We start from the raw sequence: 18,306 nt of genomic DNA, 5'->3' as shown, positions 1-18,306 counted from the left end.
CTCCTTGATTGGAGTCCACCACTCTTACTCTCTTATTAAGGCCCTTCTGCTCAGTTTGACTGGGTGACCAGCTCTTGGAAGAATCCTAGTTATTTCACAAAAATGCTCCCATTTATTAAAAATGGGCCATTTTTTGCCTGTTTCCCCCACACACAAAAATTAAGCTATTTTTGCCTTCCCCAGTCCCCAGGAGCTCTCTGCAGGCTCCCCAGACCCTTTTCCCACCCCATTTTTGCCATCACCCAGCACATCCCTGCAGGCTTCCCAGACCCTTTACCACCCAATTTTTCGCAAAAACGGGACTCTTTTTGCCTTCTAATTACCCAGTCTAGCATGACTGGAGGAGGAATTCTGGGAGTTGAATTCCACAAGTTTTAAAAGTGTCAAGTTTGAAGTTTGTAAAAAGTGTATACGGTTGTAAAAGGTATACATGTTTGTAAGAAATATTCTGCTACTCTGGTGTTTTATTAAATAATATATTACTACACCATTTGGTTCAGAATACTTTTTTCCTTGTTTTACACCTCTAAAATCTAGGTGCGTCTTATAGTCTGAAAAATAGGATATATTGTTAACATAGTTGTATATCTTAATTATTATAGTATTATATAAAAAGATAATTGTCTTATCCCAATACCATTCAATATCAAAAGCTGTTGTATGAACATAATGATAAAGGAAAGTAAGATTTTTTTTTCAAAATAACATGGAGTAGGAGTATAAATGAAGAATGTAATTCCAATAGAGTAGTTTCTATGAATATGACCTTCTGCTGTAATTTGTGTGCATGTTAAATCATTAATTAGATAACTGCATACCATAATATGATTGCACACATATTTTATGTTCAGTTCAGTTAAACTATCTCATAACCTCAATGTAAATTGGCACAGAGACAATTCGCTTCCCTTAATTGTAATTACTAACATAATACTATGAATTCAGTTCATATAATATCTTCTGTTTCTTATGCAATGCCTAGTAGTTTCAAATTTAAGAGATTATGTTTCTATTTACCCTAGATCTTTTATTATAAAAATATTGTCCTTTTTTGAACTAGTCCAAGTTCCATGCTGACAGTTCTTTATTTTTTCCTACAGAATGCCTACTCATCATTTTGTAATTCTGCAGCAGTAAGAATAATTCTGAATTTGAACCTACAATTGTAATAGATTGCATTTTTTCTTGCATACCTTGTAGAATGCAAGACCAGCTGTATTTCTGAAGATTCTGTCTTTTCATATATATCAATTTCCTTATAGTAACATACTCACAGCATGTCTGCAATTTTCAATCTCAAGTACTGTTTTCTTACTGTTTGTGTAAAGTTTTATATTGTCAGTTTGTAACTGGTAATCACGCTATTATTCTTGGAATTTCAAAAAGTAGTTGTGTCAAGAATCATACAAATTGAAATGTTTGTTTTATTTCTTAACTTCTCCTTATTAATATAAGAAGAGGATAGCAAATCTATTTTTGCACCTTTTTAATCCATCATGGCAGAAGACAGCCAACGTATCTGTAAACTTGGGGCTCATCTTCTCTTTATATATGAATGCATAACAGCATAGTTAAGGTAAGAGTCAAAGAACAACAGACTGCCTAACAAATCAGTTCTAAGACAGCAATTCTCCTCAAAATCTTAATTTTTGTTTCTAACATTTAGTGCTATATGTTGCTCCTTGCAGTTTTCTCAAAAAATGTGCTAAGAGCCATAATGTTGAAACACCCACCCCCACCCCTTTATCTTGTTCTTCCAGCTTCTTCCTATTTTTCCAGGCAGTTTATATTACTCAGACTAATTAGCTTCATTGTGTGTCCTAGTTGAGAAAATATTAAGAAATAGGCTTCAGGAAAACCAAATCAATCCACTCAGCTTAGCCTTCTTATTGGAATAATAATAACTTAAGACAATTATAACTTGTATATAAAAAAAATTCAAATGCATGCATGCGTGCACACACACACACACACTTAAAATAATACAAATGCTCAATCTTCACCTGATAAATGCTAGAAAAATTTCTTCAATTAACATTTAAGCCATAATGTAGGACTTAAGTCACTACAGGCAGTCCATGACTTACAACAATTCATTTAGTGACCATTCAAAGTTACAATGGCACTGAAAAAAGTGACTTAATACCATTTTTCACACTTCCAACATTTGTAGCATCCCCACGGTTACGTGAACAATATTCGGACACTTGGCAACTGGCATGTATTTATGACAGTTGATGTGTTCCGGCGTCATGTTGTGACCTTGTGACTAGCAAAGTCAATGGGGAAGCCCGATTTACTTAACAATCATGATACTAATGTAACAACTACTTAACAACTGTGGCAAGAAATGTAAAATTCACTTAACAACTTAGCAACAAAAATATTGGGCTTTATTGTGTTTGTAAGTCAAGGACTATCTGTACATTGCAAGCATATTCTATCAATAGTCTTCTGTTTTCATAAAATTTCAAAATTCTATTAAAGTGGGACACCTTTGAAGCTTTATGCTCTAGCACAGTGATGGCAAACCTTTTTTGGCTTGGGTGCCAAAAGAGTGTGTGCACACACAATAGTATTTGTATGCGTGCCCACACCCATAATGCAATGCCTTCCCCCGTGCTTGCACACAATCCCCGCACTTCCCACCGTGCATGCCCACAATCCCCACAAACTCTCCCCCTATGAAAATAGGCTGAAAATCAGTCGACCAGCGCACACATGCATGCTGGAGCTGACATAGGGCAATGCCCTGCGTGTTCTCAGTTATGGCTCCGCATGCCACCTTGCCATATGTTCACCATCACTGCTCTAGCAAGTATGAGCAAGATTTGTTAGTTCAGTTTCAACGTCCAATAAACAGTTCTAGACGTACTTGGCGGTTTTGAACTGAAGTTATACATACATATGATCCTATGTTTTAAATTGAAAATATCACTGAAACACTGAAATTTCTCATGCTTAAATTTATTTATATTTAAGCCACAAGCATTTATCTTGCTTGTTTTTAATTTTTAAAATGGAACTATTTCACAGTTGAAGATATAGATTACTAAATAACAAAAACACTAACAAGATTGTTATATTTCATCCTGCTTAACAATTTATTTTAACATTAAAAATGCCTCATGAATACTCATGAATACCCTTAATGTGTCTGATATACATCTGGTATAGCCAAATTTAAATAATTTTAGTTATTTAGTTTATATTATATCAATTTACAAATGTTGAACAGAATTGAAAAAAATGATCTTAATAGAAATAGAAATAAAGATTATGCATTATACAATTGTAGATTCTTTAACGAATTCTTAAATTGAATGAGGTGTGAAACTGATGTATAAAAATGGATATAGTTTGCTCTGATCAAAACTGTATCTAATTGTTTCCATATATAGGCAAAATACAGAAAAGTAACCTTTTTTCTAGACAATGAGCAGAAGAAATATGGAGATGATCCATTTAGGCCTTCATTATTTTAGAATCTGAAAAATGTAGCATTCCTAAAAGAAGGCAATGCATTGAGTATGTAAATATCACAAACAAAAGAATTGTGCTTCATGACTAGAAAGTCCTATTTTGTTGCCAAAGCCTCTTATTGTTTATTGTATAAGTGTCGCTTAACACCTTGCTAAATATAGTACAATTCTTTAAAATGCATGCTGATTTTTATACCCTGAAAAAATGGATAAAAAATATGCTCCATTTGTTCAATTATATCTTATGTCTGGGCCAGGCCTATACTTTTGCTTAATGGGTACTTGAAAGTAAGCTTGAAAAGACACAATAGTTCAAAGAAAGGATTCATGAATACAATTGCAACAGTAATAATACCCTTGCATTTTCACCATCACCAACGCCTTATGATCTGCTGCTTTCTCAACCGATGCACCAAAGTTAACACATAAGGATATTGTGCCACTCTGTTTCTCTTTTCTTCCCTTTGGTTCACCCTGCTTCATCTCCTACACAAATAGCTATCCTTTTGGAAAAATAAACAGCACTATTCCATTGAACAATGGGTAAGCATGTTCCCAATGTTGGAAAAGAAGCACGGTTGCTCCATGATCATATTAATTTGTGTGAAAGTTTTAACCATGCACAAGGCAACAATGCATGTTGTGCTACTAGACTACAAATTGCGGAACAAAACGAGAACTTCTATTTCTTTTTAATGTTTAATGTTTAATTTCCTTTCTGCCTCATTTTCAATTAGATGCTCTGTTTGTATGCAGGATGCAACATATTACCAAGCCCCCCAAATCCCATGTCTCCAATTTAAGGAAAGGTAGTCCTTTGAGGTGTTCTCCACTAATAGTGCTTTAAACATCAAGTTGTTTATTGAGCTACACTGATTTTCATGTATATGCAGGCAATTCAAATGGTAATCTGGCCATAGGGAAATCCTAATTCCTTTAAACTACAAAAGAGCAGCTATTTGTTTTCATTCCAGTTCTTTATTGCATTGGGAAGCAAGATCATTACTGATCACAAAGACATGCTTTGTTCAGAAAAAAAAAATGTAGGCATGCCAGTCAGCATGCCTCTATTCTGCGCTAAGCCTTCTGGAATGTTTGGTAGCCATTCGGTTTAAAAAATTGAAAATGAAATGCTAACAGCTGGGAAATAGCTGTTAAACAGTATTAAAATAAACTGATGCACTTGAAGTCTGGGCAGAATTACAGTCTTATACTTTGCCAGCCACCATGACTGTAGTACCTTTTAATCAGTGCACCCAAATTCTACTGATGCATGCATTACATTTGGTGCATTCTATTATTTGGTTTATGAAGGGTCTCTAATTGCAGATTGCAGAGATATATCTGCTTTTATTTCAGTTATACAGTAATTATCAATTTTACCAGCCTTTATCAGAAATAAAATACAATACAACATTTATCAGGTTACTTTATGCAGATTTACTAAAAATGTTGAGTCAGATACTATTTTTTTGTCTTACTAGTGTTTTATTCTGTAGTTTTATCTTGCTGTGAACTACCATACTAATCCAAATGGTTTTTTTTCTTAGCATCCAATTGATTCTATATTTAGTTTTCCATCAATTTCTATCAATTTTACGTTATTGCTACCCATATATACACAGCAACACAGGTGCACTGATGATATTAAATCACAAAACATGTATTTTAAAAAATAAAATTGAATTTGAAATATCCAAAACAAGATAATATATTTTGTGTGAATATCGCCGCATTTTGCAGAATTTATAACCTATAATTAACTAGCTGATTTTGATATAATGTTGAGAATTATAGTCTTATAGAAATGGAGAGAAATAGTCATATGCTATTGCCAAACTAGGTAATTTGTGCAAATAACAAAAGCCCAAGCCAAGCTACTGTGCTATCTACAACATTATAACAATTGTTTTATTATCCAAAACTTTTGTTGTAGTGCAAAAGCAGCAGTGCAATAACTATAAGCAAATGGAATAAATACATGAAAATCATAAGGCTTATTTTTACAGTGTATTCTGTCAAAGGCATTGGAAAAAAATTGTACAAGAGCAGATAATCCTTAAAGAACTATAAACCAGCAGTGTGCTACTAAGGTTAGTGAGGACAACAGAAAAAGTCTAATTTGTAACTGATAAATTATAATCTATGTCACATAGACTTATGGAGACATATGGAGCAAATGTGAAGAATCGCTGAGGTATTTCCCCCCCTGATATGATGGTTAATGACTGAAATCAGAGATGAACATTTTATTTAGGCACAGACTAACTTTTAGAAAGGAACATTAAATGAATTCTAGGGAAGAGTACTTTTTATATTGTGTTACTAATCAAAAGCAAATTTATTTTATATCAGGATGTAAAACAAAGGATATCTATTCCTAAAAAAAGCTATAAATGAAAGTGATGAAAGGCAGCATTTTCAATTTTTCGGTACTGAAATAGAAAGTTATGTGGAAATCCTACATAATTCATATGCTAGCTAACAAAACATAACAAAAACAATGTCAGACTGCTAGGCTATTTTGCAGCCAAGTCTCATATTTCCTTATATTTTTTTCTTTTCTTTTTATAACATTAACATAAGGTATTCTATTATTGCCTAAAATTATAAAAATCCAGTTAGCATTAACTAATTTAGCTAGAGATTTAAGAGTCCAAGAAGTAAAAGCACATTTTCTCTAATATTTTCTTCTGAATCTAAACCGAAAATTTAGTAAATGTAAAATGAAATTCTTGCCCTTCCTATCTGGGACAAGCTATTTACAAAGGCTATTTACATTATATACAGTACTTGCTTTCTTTTTTCTTTTTTAAAAAACATAACATTTTACAAATATGTAAATGAAAATATTATGTTGAAGAAATAAGCTTCAATAAACAATATTCAATTTCAGAGAGACACATACTTTTTAAGTTCAGTATTGAGAATTCTCTGCTAACATACCAATTGTGCAGTGTTCGCCATTCCAGCCTTGGTTGCATTCACATTTCCCATCTTTACAAGTTCCATGTTCAGCACACCGAGGGTGGCATGCTCTTTGATTGCAAGATGCTCCAGCCCAACCTTCTTCACATCGACACGTTCCACCCATGCAGACACCATGAGTACCACAGTCAACAGAGCAGATTTCTGAGACAGGAATAAAGAATGTGGTATATGAAAGGAGAAGGAAGAAGGCAGAAGAAAAAAAGAGGACAGCAATTATTTAAACTCCAAAATCCAGCTATTTGAACTCTTTGAAAATTAAATCAAGCAATTTATATGTTATATCTTTCCTAACACTTGATTATTTATTCAGCAGATCTAGTAATATCTCTCTACCGATTTCTTCACTTAGCTTAGAGTTCTTTTAATATGTGACCATTTTAAATTACGTACTGCTTAGAACTACTTTGAAACCATACACGTGTAAATTTATGAGTCTTTTTAGATTATTTTCAGTGAACCGTGTTACATGTTCTAAAAAATGGGATTGTTTTTAAAACTTAAAAGTTAAAACACTATAATGTTAATATTTGACTTTAAATACTATACAATGTGAATTCATCAGATTTTAGAATCACACATATATTTTGCTTAAATTCAGTTCTCAGACACTTTTGAGAGTTAAGTAACACTATCAGTGGTAAATTCCACATAGATGTTTTTCTTAAGATGAGGTGGGTTTCTTGCATTTTTAAAAATAAATATAAGGTATTTATAATCTCAAAAATGTTAAGTATGAATGCTTTGTATAAACAATATTAAGTAGCAAAATAATGTTTCAGAGATGTATCTTTTTATCATTAAAAATACTAACTTCATGTACTGTATCATTGTGGCAAGAATTATTTTACTATGAGTGTGTGTGTGAATATTTGAGATTGGCATGAATCTATACAGCAACCTTTCTCTTGATTAGTTATAATTTTTATTGCCATTTTTGTATGCTGAGGTTCCATTTATTTTAGGCCTTGTTACAATTACTGATCAATAGAACTAATTTGAACAATGAAGTCTTAGTTGTACAGTGTTAATGACCTTTATATTGAGTATGATAAATGTTTGTTATTTTGAAATTTTCTTTTGAGCACTAACAGTTTTATGTCTTAAGTGACAGAAAAGAAGGCTATGCAGGGATGATTAACTTAAATTTCATTATGAACCAGGAAAATACAACAACTGCTTCGATAATAAAGGTACATAATTATATTACTCTGTAAAACATGAAAAATACTTGTTTTTTTTTCTTTTTCTTGTGTTTTCATGAAAAATGCAATCTAACATAACCAAAGGACAAGTTAAAGTCTCGTGGAACAATTTCTTGTTTATAAGAAATTATTTGTGATAGGTGAAAAAAAACATAAAAGTCTGAAAAAGATTCATTCACCTTGACTACTTTATCTATTTCAAAGCACTGTAGAACATCAAATGTACACTTAAGTATGTTGACAGTATATGTGTCAGAAAGAATATTGACTTGCAAAGCTTTTCTCCTATCATGTTTTATGTTATGAATTGGATTTTTTTTTGTTATAAAATGTTTGGATAGATTAACTTCAGAATACCCACATTTTCCAAAGACTTGCCTTTTCTGCTCAGTCTAATCAATTTTTCATTAAAGAGAAGGTGTTTATCAGCTTTTAGCAGATCTGCTTTAAAGCAAGGTGTGCCAGTCTTTGTAATGAGCTTATTAATTAGGGTTAATTTAGAAAAACTGGAATTGGGGAGCTAATTAATGGACAACCACCAAGGAAAAGGGAACAAAACATCTTATACTTTTCTCCTTTGGGATGTTAACAATTTTTCTAAACTGAAATATCTTCATTTAATTGGGTGGAAATAATTTCAAATAACATAATTCTAAACATTGTTGAAAAGTTATTTGCAACATTAAATTAATTTAAAAAGTAGTTTCATTTCCTTGATGAAATGTGAGCAAATGGATGCTGATTTCCAAGTTAATTTTTAGATTAAGAATGTCTGGGATCAAACTGAGCTTTGATTAAAATTTGAGGCAAAAATACATTATAACAAGTAAGTATTATGTTCTTATTGTTAACAGGGAATTCTACATGTGGAATGGAAACTATTAAGACTGATAACCTAAATTATTTTTTATCTTTCTAAATTTTTTTTCAAAATCCTTGGTAATCTAAGTCACGACAGGTGGCAAAATGAATTCTTAGTGACCCATTTGATAATGACTATGGAATATGGAAAATTTTGACTGGAATGTCATGAGTATAACATTTTAAAAAGCACAAATTAACAAGTCACTATCAATGAAAGGAAAATAGATATGTATCTGTGAACTAAGAAAAAAGGGAAAGTCTATAATAGATCTGAATGAAGGTGATTTGATCATGTGGAGTGGAATTGATTAACACACATATGGAAAGTTGGATCAAGATCACATGTTGTCTTCTGTGCTTACTGTTTTTTTGCAGAACTTCCTGAAACAAAGAATTAGATCAAAACATATGTATTTCCTCTCTTCTCATATATTTTCTGAAAGTCTGGACATAGCTCGAGTTGTCTTTGAAATATATAGAATTAGGTTCTGTAGGCTTTTGTTTGCATTTCTGCCAATTTTATCATATGAAAGGGAACCTAGCACATTTTCTTCATGTTCAGTTCCTGTACATTGGCTTTAGTTGGTGGCATTGACAAGGAGAGTAACTTATGTTAAGGTAGTTTAATATGAAAACATTTAGGTGTACAGTATAATAACATCAATTCAATTTGATGCTATTGATGATTTAGCATATATACAAAGTATTGTAATACCTAAATATTTTAAACATTTGGCCATTGAAACAATACTATTTTGGCAATTGTACTCCGAGCAATTTTCAGAGGATCTTAAATGGGGGTACTACACATTGTATATTACAAGTTAAAACTAACAACTATTGCTAACTGTAAATAAGTTAAATATAGTAGTTGATACAAGAAACTGTTTATGGAAAATAAAAACTTTGTTAGTCTTGCAAATATTTGCATTAATGGTAGGTTTTAGTGGAATTTATAAATTAATCAAATCAGCACTACAGAATGTTGGAGGTTTATAATATTATTAGTACAAAATATTTTTTCCAAAATTCTTACCATTAGAGCAATCAGGGCCAGTCCAACTAGGATCACAATTACAAGTGCCACTTTCTTGTAGATACGTGCCATGGCCAGAGCACTGGTCTGGACACAATGTCTTCAGTATTTCACAGTTGTTACCACCCCATCCTGGATTGCAATGACACTCCCCGTGGATACAAACACCATGATTTGAACAGACTGGATCTAAACAATCGGCTGAAAGAAAAAGTTTGACATCTGTAAATTGCACTATTTTTTCCCAGGCTATATTTCTCATATTAAACATGAATAAACCAAAACCAAAAAAAAAAAAAAAAAAAAAAAAAAAGAATCATGTATTTTATTAGGTACTGAAAAATGAAAAGAGAACCCAAACTCATCTTCAGGATAACATAATGCAAAGCTATATGTTCTAATAATTAGGCGGCCTGGAAAAAGACAAATGTGTCTCTGTCATAAATTATGTAACAGGACAGAAAGTTACATAGGCAAGATGGTCAATAAATAAAACTTTTAAATAACTAAAACCGAAACAGTTCGTAACTTAGTATCATATTAAACGTGTCCTCCCTAATTCTCTTTTATGTCCCCATTATATGTTTAATTTCCTGATACCCGCAAAATCTATGCATAAAGAATGAAGTATAATTTACATAGTTCTATTTGTCTTTTGCGCTAAAACTCATCTACAGAGAAAAAGCATCTTCCAATTGAGTGATGGAAAGGCTCAGGAGGAGGAAATTTAAGAAAGAAAATGGATGTAAAAAAAGAAAGGCTTGAACACCGTTCCCTGCATAGACCGATATAAAGTCAGATTAGCAAAGAACATATTTATTTTGGAATTAAAAATTGGTCCTTGTTTAGCGACTACAACTGGGACCTAAAATCAGTGCCAAAGCAAATTGACCATGACCCTGCTTACTGATTTGAAATTAAATATACTACTTTAGAGATGTATTTCCTATTGTGTATCTGCTGTAATGGTGTCTGTAATGGTAATCATGTGCCTGAGGGATCTTTGGATAGCTATTAAATGACTGGACTATTGTAATACGCTCTACACGGGCTACCCTTGAAGACCACTCTGAAGCTATAGCAGGGACAGAGTACAGCAGCATGGGTAATTTCGGTGCCCCAAGAATGGCCCCTGTAACACCATTACTCAATCAGCTGCATTGGTTATCAGGTGTACTGCTTCCAGGTGGAGTTCAAGGTGTTGGTGATCACCTTTAAAGCACTTCATGACATGGGTCCAGGTTATTTGAGGGAGCATCTTACCCTCCTTGCATTGGCATACCACTTGTGCCAGCAGAGGAGGCATGTTGCAGATCCCGTCAGACTGGCTGGCAGGGTCCAGGAGGAAGGTTTTATCTGCTGTTGCTCCTGCCCACTTGAACATCTTGCAAACTCTGCTTACCCATCAACCCTTTTGCAGCATAGGCATGTGGTGATGACTCTAGGTAGTTGTGGGTAAATCAGCCTTAAGACTGCATAGTAATGAATGGTAGATTTACATTCTGCAACCGGAATATCTGAAGCGACAAATATGGCAAGGCTCTGAAGCAGATATTAGAGTGAATCACAGTCTGTAACACACTCAGTTCCTTTTCCACTGCTTGGGATTAGGCATCACAAATATTGTAGGGTGCTCTGAGCCCACATTGGGCAATTTTCTGAGTCCTTGGATGGTGCAGCAGGGAAGACAATGTCCACCACTCATAAAATACCTAACAGACTATGGGAAAAAGGAAAAATACCCTCACAACTGCCAAAAGGATTCCTGAAAGGGGAAAATGTGAGAAAGGATTAATTTACTCTGCCTTAATTATGCTAGATATAGTTTGAGGTACAGAACTTTATTTTTTTGGTGGGCTTTCAAGTTCTGTTTTAATTCCATACTAGCAATAAAGATAATTTCTGGAAATTCATGTGGTTCTTTTTTGCTGAATTTGCCTTGAAGAGCTTGATACCATCAAAGGAGAGAATCTTATTTCTGCAATATTGATTCTGAGTTTAAAGAAAAGGGCACTTTAAAGCTATTATGCTGAAAACTAGACAACTTGTGACATGTCCCAATGAGTAATTCTCCAGCCAAAGGAAATATATGAACAAATGTTACAGACAGGTTAAATACAATATAATATATAAAAATAGAAAATACTGTCAGCTCAGTGCTAATGCTGTGTCACTTTGGAAATAAACTAAAAGGCCTAATTACATGGTATGATTCTATGAATTTCAGAAGATTCTGAACATGAATTTCCATTGACTCATAATCTATCATACAATCAGAAAGCCTTAATTACTTTTTACAATTCCCAAATGCTGAATTAATATCTTGTTATATCTTCCATTTATACTTTTCTTCAGTTTTCTAACAAAATTAAATCTCAGTTTTGGACACACCAATTTTTACTTTCAAACCATAGTTGTGGCACACTATTTTTAGTACCCACTTAGTCATTTCTTATTTTTAAAGCATCTTTGAATATTAATAGTAAAATGCAGTTATTTAATTTATACTGTTTATAACAAATGTTCTGTTAGATATTTATTTTATCTGCTGTGTAAATTAATATTCTCCAAGAAATGGAGGAAAGACAAAATTGTTGCCTTCTTTTTTACAAGTATCACAATATTTCTTTGCTGATGTTAGAAAGAATTTGCCTATGTATAGGGAAAGAAAGAAAGAAAGAAAGAAATTCAAAAAGACAAGAGAAATTAATCCAGCCTAGAAATGTACTTGTCCGATCCAAAAAAGCAGGCGGCTACAGGTTGACCCACAGCCTATTTAGGAAATAAATGAGTTGCACAGCTCTATCTTTCTTAATTCCCTTTAATGTGCTTTAGATGATGAGATTTAATTTAGCAATTTGACTCAATAAAACGTTACACTTGTAGGGTCAATGGTCTGAAAATTTAATTCCAGAGACTTAATTGTATTACTTTGTGTGTGCTGATCAATAAAATCAATTTGATTGAGAGTGGAAAGTTGTGCTTTTTCTGTCTAAATAAATCCAGCAAAAATCACCACATTTTTTTCCTCCAGTTGAAAGAGTTTTGTAATTATTCAGTTGATACACACAAGGTTTATACAACTGTAGTGTTAATACTCTTAAATCAGTCATTTCAGTTGTTCAGTTAATAAAGATTATACACACACATACGCACACACATTAAAAAATCTGTATTTTTCAAGAATTTAGTTTTTTCTACTTTCAGTGCTCTTAAAACATTAATTTGCTTATAAATCAATAAAGCAATTTAAGTTTACTATTCTAGAATATACATGTATTTATATTCTGTATTTAACCTGCTTGAAAGATTATATGTATGAATGAAACACACAGAAGTTGAAATTAAAACATCATGGTATCTACTTAATGTTATCTTATGTTTAATCAATAATATGCTGTAGTGGAATATAGTGTATAACATAATAGTTCAATCCTAAGTCAATATTTGCTTATTTACCTTCTTCACAGTTTTCTCCTTTGTATCCAGAGTTGCAGGCACAAGAGCCCATAATACAAATCCCACGGCCTCCACATTGAGGGTCAATGCACTGGGTGGTAGGCACATCACACTCCGTACCCTTCCAACCACTATAGCATAAACAACGTCCTTTGGAGTACTGCCCATTGCCACTACACAATACTGGGCAGGCTGCTGTGAAATAAAACATGACAGAAAACTTAACATAATTCTTTTCAATCAAGCTTTAGAGGCAGAGGTACATCTTGACAAGTTGTACTTCAAAATCTTTTTTCTTGTTTCTTAGTAACTACTTGTTTTTTCTGCTGCTTATTTGAACTTATTTAAGAAATAATTCAGTTTATATACCTCTTGAACAATCGGGGCCAAGAAAGCCAGCAAAACAATGGCATGATCCTGAAACACATTCTCCGTTTCCATGGCAATTTCGAGGGCATTCAACCACAGACTCTGAAATTACCAAAAGAAGAAAATTCTAACAGGCAGCAATCAATGCACTGAAATAAAGCAGCAAAAGCCCTTCTTTATATAACCTACTAATGTTAGTAAATTAACATTATCTTTGAAATGATATGCCTAATTATATGTGCGTTCAAGAAAATAAATGAAAATATTTAAATAAAATTCTAACATTTAAATAAAATTTTACAAGCTTTATGTCACATTTTTAATTAATTCATATCTTGTGTCTATAACATGGAATTACATTTCTTGTTTAATAATTATGTATAGTTAGAAAATAATAATAATAATAATAATAATAATTATTATTATTATTATTATTATTTATTAGATTTGTATGCCGCCCCTCTCTGAAGACTCAGAGCAGAAAGGCTGTTAGAAAGTTTGAAATTTAGAAGTTTTGAGATATTCAAAATATCAATTCTTAAAGAATAGTGTGAATACTCTACTTACCGATAACAATTGTATTAAAAGACACTTGCTCTGCATTTTTCCCATCGTTGTAAAAAGCCAGGTGCCAGATCCCAGCATCCAAATACTGAATAAACCCTGCTTCATGAAGGCTAACAGATCTTGTCTGTCTGCCTGCTCTCTCTGTCTCAAGAAGGTTACGCTGCTCCTTTGCAATCAATCGGCTCCCATCCAAAAGTTCTACAAAATCATACTGCAAGGGGGGGGGGGGGAATGAATCACATGCTACATTGTGTATCAATGCATTATGCAATTAATTTTCAAAACTATAATTATATTGTTTGCTGTAATAAGTATAACATTTTAAAATTATGTCAAATGAGACTTTTGTTTCCTTGAATCATTTTGCTTTAATTGCTAACGAAGTGTGTAACACACAACTTGAGTATCATCTTTTAAAATAACCTGGATATATTCTTTTAAAAAGCATATATTCATGGCTGAAGTGCATCATATTGATTTGTATTTTGCTAAAGATAAACCACAATCTTAATATTTGGACACAACTAAGAATATAAAAATAAAGAACACATAGAGGCTGTGGATTAATAATTTTGAACAATCACAATCTATTGTCAAAAACATGGTGACTATATATTTCTGTCTTAAAATCACAAGAAAAAAAATATAAATAAGAAAAGTTGTTATTTTGGTTTAAATACCACACTGCTGTCAGAAGCACCAACAAATTGGTTATCAAATGTTTATTAGAAAATCAACTTTTTCAAAATTATTACACAAAATTAAACAAAGTTTCTTTGTTAATTATTAACAAATTGTTTCTGCAAATTGTAAAAAAAGAGAGTAAGCCTTTCAAAGCTTAAGAGTATGAAATTGCATTAGCTTTGGAGAATAGGTTGACTCCCTCTTCTTTGTGGCAACCCCTGAGATATTGGAACACTGTTTCATGTCTCCTCTGATCCTTCTTTTCATTAAACTAGATATACCCAATTTCTGTAAACATTCTTCATATGTTTTAGCCTCCAGTCCCCTAATCATTTTTGTTGCTCTTTTTTAGACTTTTTCTAGAGTCTTTTTCCATCATGACGGCCAAAACTGACTGCAGTATTCCAAGTGTGGTCTTACCAGGGCCTTATAAAGTGGTATTAAACTTCATGTGATCTTGATTCTTTCCCTCTGTTAATGAATCCTAGAACTATGTTGGCTTTTTTGGCAATTGTTGCACGCTATTTGCTCATATTTAAATGGTTGTCCATTAGGACTCCAAGATCCCTCTCATAGTTACTACTGTTCAACAATCTACCACATATACTATACCTGTGCATTTTGTTTTTCTTGCCTAAATGTAGAACCTTACTTTTTTCACCATTAAATTTCTTTTTGTTTGATAATGCCCAATGTTCTAGTCTGGCAAGATCCTTCTGTATCTTGAGAAATTGATTTTAATCTGTAAAATCTTAAACGATTTTAGATGTGTATTCTAGAAAAAAATGTTTCCCTTTTGAATATTGTAGTTTGGTTTTGCTTTTAAACAGATAAGTGAAGGTGACCAGCCAAATTTATACTTTTAATGAAATGGGTATTTATTTATGCGTAACATTTATAAGGCCACCTATTTTTTGGCATACAACTGTGACTGTAAAAAGACAAATGATAAAATAAAAATAAATATCTGAAGGAGAATAGAATCTACTTTTAAATAGAATTAAAATATATTTGTTTCAAATACTATTAACATGACAGGTAATTTTATTGGAAATTTTCCAATAATTTTCCAAGCATCAAAGTGATGGAGAATAAATTGTCTTTAACGATGAGTTATGTGTCAAGTAACTGTGCTACAGGCAGTTTGCTGATAGCTCAGTGAGTAACCATGAAGGGAAATTGCTTGCTCTCTCAAATAGCATCCTGAAATTTTGCTCCCTTTTCAGAACTGGACACAAGCTGCAGCTTATTATGTGCCTGTCATGATTGAGGCAGAAGCCTTAAATGCATCGGGAAAAGTATTAGCCATCATTTAACATTTTGCTGATATCAGAAGGAAAAGGATTATAAATCCACTGACCACTAGAACTCATTAGTCAGGGATTGCAACTTTTAAAGCCAACAACCTTGCTTAAAATAGTAATTCTTTAAGTAGTTTTTCTTATGTTTTTCTGCACAGGAAGATTCTTTATCAGTCTTTATCTTCACATCCCCGATTGTCAAAAGTAAGATTCCTATTGTTTAGTCCAGATGTTAGTTAGTTGGTTTAATTCACTATGTCAGTGTCACTGTTGGGTGTCCTCCTTGCTTTTCCCCCTGTATAATCTGTATAACTCAGATTTTTAATTGAAAAGGAGGCAACAGACTTCTTTTCAAAGAGAAACTTTGTAATGACAATAATTGTATCTCAATATTCAATGAATGATTGAGGGAAATCATTTACAGGATTTGTTTATAATAGTTTATTTTCTTTCTCTTTATATGTGATTGTGAAGTAGCATTTTTAATGAGTCTTAAAAAAACAACAATCCTGTTGACCCAGCAGTCACAGAGCTATTTAAAAAAATAAATAAAAGCAGCAGTGAACAGCATACATTGCTAAATTCTATATTAACATATTTTTCATTCTGTTTTTCATCTGCCTTATTTCATCACAATAACTTTCTTCCAGATCTTGACAGCAACACTGGAAATAACAACATGTATTAAGTAATAAGCATTCATTGAACACTGGAGCTATCTTTTATTAAAATAAAATTTGAAAATCTTTGTTGCAGAATTAGTGTCAGTGGCTGCTACTCTTTGCAGCAATTATAATCTTTACAAACTCCTTATATAGTACAGTATGTGTTAGATTTATATAAGTGCCTCAAGAGTTCATTCATTTTTGTTTTGTTCTGGTATCTGTTATTTTGTAGTTTCTTTAGATAAACATATTGACTGCCTTGTTGCAGTAAAACTAACATTCTAAAAATGTGTCATACTAACTTGAAACTACCACTGACTATTTTTGAATGGTCAGCCACTATCAATTACTTCAGGCTGACTTATTTGTGATGTCTGAGAAAACAGAGCTGTGCAACTAAGATTGTTCTGACACAGACACAAAATGTACGGGGAAGTCATTCAGCTACATCTGGGAATATTAGCGCACACACGTACAAATGCTGAAAAACATAACTTCTTACAGCAATAAAGCAAAATGAAAATAAAATAAATGCAATCATAAAGGTTTTTGAAGGAAGAAAGGAATAAACATATAAGTGTTATTTATGAAAATGCTCATCTAATCTCAAGTTCCTTTGTTTAAGAAATAATTGTAATGTTTTTTTGTTAAAATATTTATTTAAAAAACAATTTTAAACATAATCAAGTTTATATCACATTAAAGTATAATTAAAATGTAGCAGTTATATCTTATCATATAATTTATCTTAAGATTTCTGAAAAAAATGTATGCTATTTTTCTATAAATTAGTGTATATTTGTGTGTATGAGAGAGCTCACGTTTGGGTGTTCTGATCTTTATAAAGCATAAGTATACACTGTAAAAATATAATTCAGAAGGACCAATATTATGACCATGGCACAATTTATGAAATAATAAAAAATAAACTAAATTGTTAAAATCCAAAATAATAACCATTTCTAAAGATGTGAGGACCTGAATATTACTTTCACTAAAAACAACTCTTACTTGTGTATGTGAAGGTGGTAAACCTTTTCGGCCATATACTCCAATCAAAGCATCTTTCTGAAGGGAGATATTGAATTTTAGAAACTGTGGTTGATCAATAAAGACTTGTGACCGCCAGAAGATCCCAGGTGGAACATCTTGTGTTGCTCTTCGACCTATATCAAGTTCTCCAGAATCTATAGTGTTATTTTCCTGTGTAAATCCTAATTTACCTGAAAATTTAATAATATAAAGTATTAGCTTTTATTTTTTTCAGTAAGTTGTCAAACATTTACATTAGTTTCAACTAAGCTACTAATCAAATCATTCAGCGAATGTTAAAGATTTTAAGGAATTACTGAGGAAAAAAATAACGACTAAAAAATTTACTTAAACATTTTCAAACTCTAATCCTATAACTTTCACTTTAAAATGTTATAGGATGCATTTTATTTTCATTTTGTTAGTGATTAATCTATTTTTTTAAAATTTTATTCACTATTTACCTGCTGTATATCTAATTTTGTTAGGCAAAATATTAACTATATTTTTTTCAAGGATTATATTTGTATAAACAAATTTAGACACACGGACACAAACACACAGAGGCAAATTCTTATTTTAACAGGTATTAGTAGAAATTGTAAGCCCTATTTAATGCTACAAAATTCAAACAGTAAACATGTGTATATTAAG

General features: G+C 32.2%; 1 protein-coding gene across 1 annotated transcript in view; it reads right to left on the bottom strand.

Annotated features, from left to right (window-relative positions):
* Positions 1-18,306, bottom strand: part of LOC139155896 (teneurin-3) — a 155,878-nt gene that overhangs the window by 89,986 nt on the left and 47,586 nt on the right. The window contains exons 3-8 of the mRNA XM_070731260.1: positions 17,632-17,843; positions 13,971-14,181; positions 13,404-13,505; positions 13,035-13,229; positions 9,576-9,776; positions 6,429-6,614 (exon numbers count right to left, since the gene is read on the bottom strand). Of these exons, the coding sequence (XP_070587361.1) occupies positions 6,429-6,614; positions 9,576-9,776; positions 13,035-13,229; positions 13,404-13,505; positions 13,971-14,181; positions 17,632-17,843 (1,107 nt within the window). The remainder of the gene's footprint in view (positions 1-6,428; positions 6,615-9,575; positions 9,777-13,034; positions 13,230-13,403; positions 13,506-13,970; positions 14,182-17,631; positions 17,844-18,306) is intronic.

This window comes from Erythrolamprus reginae, unplaced genomic scaffold (genome assembly GCF_031021105.1).
Source record: "Erythrolamprus reginae isolate rEryReg1 unplaced genomic scaffold, rEryReg1.hap1 H_9, whole genome shotgun sequence".
In the NCBI taxonomy this organism is placed as follows: Eukaryota; Metazoa; Chordata; class Lepidosauria; order Squamata; family Dipsadidae; genus Erythrolamprus; species Erythrolamprus reginae.
Note: the sequence above shows the minus strand (reverse complement) of the source record. Positions and strands in the feature narration are given on the sequence as shown.